This window comes from Parasteatoda tepidariorum, chromosome 3 (genome assembly GCF_043381705.1).
Source record: "Parasteatoda tepidariorum isolate YZ-2023 chromosome 3, CAS_Ptep_4.0, whole genome shotgun sequence".
Taxonomy (NCBI): Eukaryota; Metazoa; Arthropoda; class Arachnida; order Araneae; family Theridiidae; genus Parasteatoda; species Parasteatoda tepidariorum.
Window position 1 is genome coordinate 19,769,576 of NC_092206.1, and position 10,071 is coordinate 19,779,646.

Sequence of the window (10,071 nt, forward strand, 5' to 3'; positions counted from 1 at the left end):
AAAAAAATTTCTCTACAATTCTTCATTACATATATTTTCCTAAGAGTAAACTCCAAGTAACTATATTATCTTTATAGTTTTGGATATCAATCTTACTTGGAATATTACTTTCAGATTATGACAAAAGGAAATGTATTTCCTTTTAAGTATGCTTTTATTTTGCTAAAAATATTTTTCAACAAGTCCATATGCAAGTAATATTTCATTAAAAGTATTACTTAAAATCCTAACTGAAATTTAATTACCCTGTTATTAGTAAATGTCTCGTGCATTAATTAGATTAACTTTTGTTATGGTAAAATGTTAGAATAAAATTAAAATTTGAAAGGGCACAGTAGTGTTTTCTCTCCAAATGATTGATTACCTCATTAATGAATTGATTTAATTTAAACTATAACCCCTTTTTTTTAAAATTTACATAGAAATCTAAGTATTATAAATAAAAAATAGTTTCTGAAATATTTGATTTTGTTATATTTCAAAATTCTAAAGTTATAGGCATATATTCTTCTATTTTTAATAATATTTATTGTTGTTGCAGTTCATTTACGTCGCACTAGAGCTGCACAATGAGCTATTGGCGACGGTCTGGGAAACATCCCTGAGGATGATCCGAAGACAAGCCATCACAATTTTGATCCTCTGCAGAGGGGATGGCACCCCCGCTTCGGTAGCCCAAAGACCTGCATGCAAAATCGAGCACGTTACGGTAGAACAATTTAACGAGGATCAATACCGCACACCCTCCGTCCCTACACAGACTGATCCAAGTGGTCACCCACCCGCACACTGACAGCAACCAGTATTGCTTGACTTCGGTGATCTGCTGGGAACTGTGTCTTAACGATTAGTACACTGCGGGACTGATAATGTTTACATTTAATGAAATCAAAGCAACAAGACAAAATTTGAAACTGCAATATTTATCTCACAAATCAATTGTACCAATAAAAATGCAATAGAATATTTGGCTTTACTTTCTTGTTCCTATTATGAACACTACAAAATTTAATGACACTCTTTTTGTTTTCTTTAAAAAGTAACAAATGCGGAAAATGAATGACACCATTGCTAAATCCAATTTGCACCAAGATTTATTTTATAGAGTTAATAGTTACTATCTAAATAAGTAAATTAGTATATTAATTATATTTAGGACCTCTTGTAATACAATTTCAATAAGTCAACTAAACGTTCTGAATACAAATGGATTTTAATATAATACAAATGATACACGTAAACCTTTAAGTTAAAAGCGCAGCTGTTTTTCCATTAATTTCCCAATTTATTAGTCTTCATTATGTCTGCAAGAATCAACTCTCTGCATTTTTCTAATGTCCCGAGTTCACACCAGCCATCTCTTTCATGACAAATATCTTCTCTCCCGTCATTCTGATGAATAAGAGCTTGAACTGATTCCAAATGAATATCGCACAACTGATAAAAACACTGCCTCGCAGTGGGCAGTTCACCAGGTATATATTCCGTCAGAAGACGTCTAGTTTTTAAATCCTGATCGGACATATTTTCATCTTCATCTTTTGCAACAACCAAAAGATCTGTAGTTATAGGAATATTCTTCTGTATAGATGCAGCTTTATTAGAAAGACCAAAATTTTTTGTGCGCGGCTGAATTTTATGCTCATTAATGGGTATGTTGGCATGTATCCTCAGATCCAGAACTTGGAAAGGCTTCGAGGCAGGTGTTGTTCTTGGATCGTAGCCAAACTTAACCCACAATGTCCTCCATGGGCCATTCGTAAAGTAATAAGCTGAACAAGGTAATGGATACTTTAAACGCGATCTATCACATTTCAGTTTATAGGCAATGGCATTCCTGCTCCAAATAGGCTTCTCCTTAAAAAACTCATCGATTTTGACCTTTAACTCAAGGTCAAGAGGGTAAGTTTCCAATTGTTTCAAAGCAAGGGCTTGCGGCTCTGATGGCGTTTCTTTACTATCAAACGTGACAAAGACAGCAAACCCAGCTCTTCTCTTTCTACATTTACCGATAATGTTTTCCGGCAAAGAACGATTAGCCAAACTTGCTTTTGCTTTGTTGGTTTCAATATATCCATTTTGAGGTACATCAAAACGGGAATACATTAAAGGCGGGATAAACAATTCCATTTCTTGATCAAGCCAAGACACAGGATGCAGTTCTGTAGGGATAATGTTTGGAATTAAAGATTTATATTCGTTAAGCTGTTCGTCAAATGCAATAGGTAGAATTTGAAAATCCACTAAGGACTGGAACTTGTAGGAAGAACAAGAAACTCCTAGTAGCTCCATACTGTATGTTGGCTCTTTCTTCTTAACTTCTTTTTTCGAGCTTTTCTTAGTTCGTTTGATTACTTTCATCATGAGGGTAGTGGTTTTAATCATATCTCCGTGCACACACTTGCAATGGGGATCGTCAGGTCGAAATTTTAGTTCCAAACGTTTCGTACGATTACTAAAAGTTGACCACATTTCAGCTTCCCCTCCTAAAGTTTTTATCATATTATCCAGATTGACAACAGTTCCTGGATAATCTATTGTTATGAGTTGCTTCGAATTAAATTTCACATCCATATTTTAAATTATTTACGACACGGAATTTGTCATTAAGGTTTTCAGTCAAACAAGATTTAGAAGAAAAATACAAAAATAGTTCCAAACCCTTTTAACAAATTTATATTAAAAAAGCACCATAGTTTATAGCGTATTTAATTAAAACAACACTAGCAAAAGCAATATTAAATAGATTTAATTTTAGCATTATGCAATTTTAGCATTATTTTTTTAATGCTAGCATTTCGCCTTCTTTGGCTGTTCATTTCTGCCTTAATCTCAATTATATGAAGTTAGTTAATTTATAATTAAGAATTGAATTTAAATGAAAAAATAATAATGATTTTTAAGTCGATAATATTTTTTTCCGTGTTTTTATTGTTAAAAGCAGAAATATTTTTGTATTTGAAATTTTGTTGCCATAAAATAATGTAACATTTAACATATCCGGTATCATAATTCTGCTTCCGTTGCAGAATTTAGTTTGTTTTGTTTGCTGTCGTTGCCTGCCGGTTCACGGTTTAGAATTCTATTTTTATCTTTTTAAGAATAAGTTTATTCCTATCAATTATCCACTATGTCTAAAAATGGACCTTTAATGTATAGAGTCAATCCCTTATATGACTCGCGCCCTAATATAATTCTACCTACTTGTATGTACAAAATGAATAATATTTATGACACCGTGGAACCATCAAGTGTTGTCAGCAATATGAATGTCGAAAATGTAGATCAAGTATTTATTTTGGTTTTACTTTAAAGTCTTCATAGTCAATGTAAAATTTATATGTGACTTTTTCATGTTTCCCGTTGCTAAACTTACGCAGTTTTTGGGAGAATTTATTTATAGGACTTTTTTTAAAGAACATAAGTAACATAATTACTAACATCCGATAAAGTATGCTATAAATGTTTTGTAGCAATAATTAGGGACATTTATAGTATCTTTCTTAAACAATTACCAAGCAGAACTTAAAAATATAGCATTTCTTCCGAGAAAGTACTGCATTTTTTAAATGTTACATCACATGTTTGGGAGATTTCTATATCAGTACATGGGGGATATTTCTGTATCTTGATCTGTCGCGTCAACTACAATCGCGAAGATGCCAAATAGATTTTAAACTTGCAAATTTTAAAAAGCAAACAAACGTGTAGATGTGTTTGCCCGGGAGTGGTTAGGAGTTATACCTCTCGAGTTGCTCCCGTTCTTTGATGTTTTTTTTAGTTTCTCGCTGGCCGCTGCCTGGAAGTTTTAGAGACTTGGCAATTATTCTGTCACAGATCAGGATACAGTTACTTGCACCAAAATAATCACCCAATAAGATACAGAAGAATTTTTTTTTCTCCTAAAGAAGTCCAAGAAGTACCTAACCATTTGTAAATATTTATTCTTGCAACCACTCTCTGGCAAACCTTAACTTATCTTTTTTTTTTATATAAATTTTCTGGACGTTTAAACATTATGGCAGTTGTAATTGGTGGTAAATAGGAAAACACTCCTTATCTGCTAGTTAGAAAATTGAATTTTGATAACTCGATTTTTTACATTACTGTTTCCATACCTGTTGTGCCAACAACAATCATAAAGCTGCAAGTGCATTTAAGCTTGCAAAAAGTTTTAAAATATGCCCAGAGGTTCGCTTGGAGATGAGCTATAAGTTATAATCTGTTCTAGTTGGTACAATTCTATCTTTTTTTCTTTTCTTGAATTGCTTGAAATGACAAGAAATCATTTTTAAATTTTGATCGTAACTGAAGGTAATTTTTACAAAAATAAATGATCAACATATACAAAAACCAGTTTTTTCAAAGAGATTAAAATTGTACCTCTGCAACTATTTACTTTAGATTTAGATTTAACTTTATTTGCAATAAATTTTCTAGTACATCAATTTAATTTGTAAATAGCTAACAATCATTATTGATTCTTTATCTTAGTTTTTAAATAATGATTAAATGTACAAATGAACTGTTGATAAGTAAAATGTAATTTCTAAAATGTTTTAACTTCGTAAAATATAAATTATGATTAAGTAAAATAATGATAGAAGAAATTATATGTCAAATAGAAAAAAATATTAAAATTTTCAGAAGAGCATTAAAATATTTGAAGCAAAAATTTAAATTTGTAAAATAATTTTTCATTTTTGTAGAATTATGTATGCCAAATATTTTGTCGACCAGTTAGAATAATTAATGAATGTTGAGAAATTTATGAAATCTGACAGGCTTTTAATTTGAATTTTAGAATTTTTAAAAACAAGAAATTAGAAATAAAACATAATAAATACTTTTCTATTTAAGAAATTGCCTTTAAATATTTAATAATATTGAAAATTAATGCAATAAAATATTGGATTATCTTAGGCACTTTTATCGTGTATTTGTTTTTTAAATATTTATTTCTTTACTATATCATACTACTATTTATTATTACATATTTTCATTTATCCTCTGTCTGCTCAATTGTGTATTACTTTCACTTGCCCCCAGAGGTTGGTACACATGTCATAAGTTGGAAAACAGTACTGTAGAAGATTATTTTGAAGATATTAAATTTTATTTTAATATTTTATGATATCAAAGCTGTGTAGTTGAATGTTTTGTTTATTTTCTAATATTTTATCATCTAAACGCAAATATAAATTGAGTTATCCTAATTTTTTTATTTTAGCTTATTAGTTTTAAATATTTAATGTTTTTAGGAGGATATAAAGTTAATTGAACTAGAAAAACGTCAATTGAGTATCATACAAAAACTCGAGGATCTTAAAGAGAAAGTTGTGAAAATGACAGATGAATTAGGAGTAAAAATGGATAAAGTAAGTGATTTTGTTTTTATCAAATTGGTAAAAATGATTTAAAAAAATGCTATTTGTCATTTGTACCTTAAATGTGTTTTAAAATTTAAATTTTTTTTTTATGTTGCAAAAAAGTTATCTGTTGATAATAACTTAATGCTTTTGTTTTGACCAAAAATTCAATTTTTTTATTGCACTATAAAAATGCTCACATATTTTAAAATGATAATTCTGATGCATTTTGCTTTGTTGCAATTTTTTATTTCAAATATCGTCCTTGTGATACAAGGAAAATTTTCGACTTATAATGAAAAGTCAGGGAATTTGAAAGTGTCTTCGTACTGGATATCCTGGGCTGTTTATTATTGTTGAATGAAATGATGACTAGGCTTTTTTTTTAAAATATTGACTTCTTTTTCTTTTGATCTTCATATCTTGTTCTTCTCCTTCAATACACATATTCTCATTCAATTTTATATTTTTTGATTATTATTGCGTAAAAAAAGTAACTAAAATTTATTTTGATTTTTGCATAAAATTAAGTATCAGGTGTCGAATATTGTAGCAAACTGCATTATCTTTTATAAGTTGTATATAGAATAGCACTAAAGTTGAGAAGATACTTTCATGTCTATAAATTATAGAGTTTGACTAAAATTTCTTAAAATAAAATTAGTGTAACACAACATGAATGTAATTTTTTTCATTTGAAAGTTATAGTAATTTTCTCTTAATGATTATTTGTTTTCTTCATAGTTTTGTTCAAAGTAACTTTATTTTCTGAGATAAAGTAAAACATTAAGGATTTTAAAAAAATGTGTCTCCAAGACATCAAAAAAGTTGCCATTGATGGAAAAATGAAGCAAAAAATAGTTTCTATCTCATTCTGGCATTATTACTATTTAAGGGGCAACAGCACTTGTAGAAAAATAAACTACCTCTTTGTGTCACGTTTCTGGATGTCCGCTCATCTTATGTAACAGCCCCCCTGTTACGATGGAGAATTTAGAATTGTTATATTGGGACTTAATGAGCACAAAAAAGTTTTTTTTTTTACTCTTTTTTGGTATTTTTGGCTAAAAAAAATTAGCTTTAATTTAAAAGTTTACAAATGGTCAACTTATGCAGAGATAATGCAGATGTTACTGAAACATGTCATGTTCATACTAATTTTATACAAAATTTACTAACCTATAACTTTTGTATTTACACTTTTCTGATGTAGCGCATTGTTTTTGAGAAATAATTAAAGCTCTCAAAGCACCCTGTTTCTGATCAGGTTTTTTGACCTAAAAGTTGACACTCACCTGGCCTGAGAAGGTAAACTTTGTATTATTAAAATATTACCAATGTAGTTAAAAATAAAAAGGCTTATGTCATTATCTTTTTTCTATGAATAAGCTTGTTTTCTTTGCTAACAACTGGATTACTTAGTTATTGAAAGGTTTTGCTATTCAAGCATGTCCTTCATCAGTAATTGTCAGATAATTAAAAAGTAACAGTTTAAGTTTTATAAACAACGTATACATCAGTAATGTGTAAAATTTTGTAATACAAATTATGTGCTGGTTATCAACATTTATGTTATCTTAAGTATTTTTAATGATTTAGATGAAAAACGTGTTTAAAAATTTTTTGGTTTTGATGTTTAACTAGTTACTTAATTTTTTTTTAATGTGAAGTAGCCTATATTAAAAAAAAAATTTTTCCCACCAATTTTCATATTAATTATATTTTTTTCAGCCTATTGAAAGCATAGACAAGTTTCAAGACATTGTAATCAGGGCAAATCCTCAAAATCCACCACTTAGTATTTGGGTGTTTTATCAAATATTGTCGCAAAGTGTTCCGGCAAGATTAGTTACTCATCTGCATTCATCTTTAAAAAGTATTCCTGAAGCTATCTGTCATCTCCCAACCTATAATGCAGAGGATAAAAGCAATATTTCTCTGACTGTAATTTGGAGAGATGGTATGTTTATTCCTTGATTCTATTATTTCAAATGTAATCTTGAAAAATATAAATTTTTGCTTTGCTAAAACTATGCAGAGCCAAACTCATATGGGAAGATATTGTGCTTCTTCGATCACTTAAATTCCATGTAAACCAAATATGAACAGTTCACAGAATTTTGTTCCAACACCCATAGCTTTTATCACATTAGAATTGCCATCTTATTCATCAGATTTAAACCCTTGATTTTTCAATTTGGTCCATCTTGACAAAAACATGGTTTATGCTAAACCTCATAATACTTTGGCATCCTTAGAAAAATGTTGTAGTGATAAAAGAATAAAAAAATTTATTGCTACCCATAGAATAGAAATTTGGAGCGTTTGCTGTTTTGCACCAAGATCAAATATGGTCACTTTGAAAATCCGCAAACTTTTTACATGTAGTTTTTGCATCTTTATTTGAAAGGTTGGTTGTGATATTTCAATAAATTAATTTTTTATTTTATTTTTTATAATATGTGCGCTCTAATTATTTCTTGTCACTCTGTCATTTTAGCATATTCATATTTTTTTATGAAATATGCTAAAATTAGTTATTTTCTGAATAATAACTTTTTACCAATAAAATTTTTTTTTTTATGCATTGCTGTAATATTATTATTCTATTTAACGTAAGTCATTGAAAAAAATTCTTTTAAAATATTTTCCCCAAAATAATCAGAATTATTGTTTTTTTTCTTTTCTTTTTTCTTCTCATTTTAAAGTGTTATTTTTGAATGAAATAATGCATATCTAAGAGCACTTTTTAATTTCAAATTATTCTACTGCTTGAGATTTTAAATTCTCGAAATGTTTTATCTCATTCTTAAGCATATATATATAATTGAAATAATTAACTCTTAAGTGAATATAAGTTTATAATTTGTTTTTCATATAATTTGAATTTTAACTTTTGGCCCTTAGTATTTTAATCTGATAATGTTGTTGTTTGTAGTAATAAATTATACATAGCTTGGATTTTCTGCTAGACCTTTGTATTGTACAAAATTTTTTGTAATTGTGGTAGAGTTTCTGTGAAAATTCAATGTAAAATATGTATTGTGCTTAGCTTATTGCTTGTTTGAGATTTTAAGTAATACTACTAAATAATCATGTAAATTTCAAATAGAAGGTAGTTTAAATAGTTCAAGAATATTTTTTTTAATCTATATTTTATTCAAAAATATGTTACCTCTATATAAAAGAAATTTACTATCTTTTACTATTCAAATGTAAGAATATAATAAGGCTCATAAGGAGAAGGTAGGAATTAAGATAATTTGCTCAAATTAAAATGCTCCTTAAATATTAATCAGGTAAATTTTTTCAAAATGGAAACTATAATATACAAAAATGAAAATAAAAATGTATAAAAAGCCTTACTTATAATAGTTTTTTTTTTTAATTTACTCTGACTGGAATAATGTTTAAATTTTTTTTAATATATACATAGGGAAAAGTGGGGTAAAACCTGGTAGCTAAAATTTAAAAACTTGTTAGGTCAAAATTTTTTGACTTAATCTGTCAAATTTTATAGAGATATTCATTCTTTAGTTTTGTACAATATATCATTTTTGAACAGGTTAGAGATGCAGTACTTTTTTACAAAGCTAGAAAATACATTATTATATTAAACAATTGAAATCTAATGTTTTATTGTCTTCTTTGGAAGATCAATTCGTCTTAATTCTACAATTGTCTTCATTCAACTTCACAACATCACAACTTCATTCAACATCAATTAAGGACTTGGTTTTTTTTGACAAAACTTTTGTTATTTTGATTCTTCATATGCTTTTCTTTTTTGTTATTTTGTTTTGAGGTTTTCATTTTTTTTTTGGAGTTTCTGCACAATGACTTTCTCTTCCTTGATAGCACTTTTTTAAAATCTTGAACCTTGATCTTTTCTTAGCTCTCATGATATTATAAATCGGCCTTATATGNGTATTGTTTATTTTTACCTCGTCCCGCCCAATTTAGGGCACACGAGAGTAGAACAAACATTCTACAGACAAAACATACATAAAACATGAAAAATTATAGTAGCAACAAATATATAGACATATAAAGAATAAATTAACATAGACATATAAAGAATAAATTAACATATGAAAATATTTACAACATAAAATGCAAAGTTATGGTGAAATGACTTAAGCAAAAAGCATAGTAAATAAATTTAACTTAACTTTAAACTGAAGCACAGAATTTAAAATGCATTTAAAGATTAAGTATATGAGAATGAATGACAGCTAGGTTATATTGTTATTTGAATTTGGTGGATTTAACATGTCTTCGAGTGTAACTGGTCTTACCCTCAACGGCAGAGATTCGCAAAATGAAACATAAAACAGAACCGTGCTACTACTGAACTTAGTAATCCTTATTGTTTGTTCGGGTATGAGTCCTTGATAAACATATAATAAACTGGTTTCAAAAGATTTTTAATTATAACTCAAGAACATCAGAGAGTTATCATGATAAAACAAACTGATCAACACAGATGCCTTGGATTCAACAACAGCAATTCACCAATATGGCATCTCCTTTTTACCTGGTAGAATGTAATTCAGTGTCTGTTCTCTAAAAAGCAAAATTATTTTCACTAAAATTTTAGTACCCAGTTCCATCCCATAACCTGGTCTTATTCTACTCTCTCTCTCTCTCTCTATCCCTCCCTCCCTCTCTCTCTCTCTCTCTCTCTCTTTTTTTTTTTTTT

General features: G+C 28.6%; 2 protein-coding genes across 3 annotated transcripts in view; one reads left to right on the forward strand and one right to left on the reverse strand.

Moving 5' to 3' along the window:
- Positions 1-907: 907 nt before the first annotated feature.
- On the reverse strand, positions 908-2,829 carry LOC107449913 (general transcription factor IIIC subunit l(2)37Cd). Its single transcript, XM_016065587.4, has one exon. The coding sequence runs from the start codon at positions 2,572-2,574 to the stop codon at positions 1,273-1,275; it is 1,302 nt and encodes a 433-aa protein (XP_015921073.1). The 5' UTR covers positions 2,575-2,829; the 3' UTR covers positions 908-1,272.
- A 192-nt stretch (positions 2,830-3,021) lies between these two features.
- LOC107449914 (aaRS-interacting multifunctional protein 2) overlaps positions 3,022-10,071 on the forward strand; it is a 12,311-nt gene continuing 5,261 nt past the window's right edge. The window contains exons 1-3 of one of the 2 annotated variants that reach the window (XM_016065590.4): positions 3,022-3,280; positions 5,262-5,378; positions 7,101-7,329. In XM_016065590.4, coding sequence (XP_015921076.2) covers positions 3,131-3,280; positions 5,262-5,378; positions 7,101-7,329 — 496 coding nt within the window. In that variant the 5' untranslated portion in view covers positions 3,022-3,130. Of the gene's footprint in view, positions 3,290-5,261; positions 5,379-7,100; positions 7,330-10,071 lie in introns of both variants that reach the window. The other variant, XM_016065589.4, reaches the window with a different exon arrangement.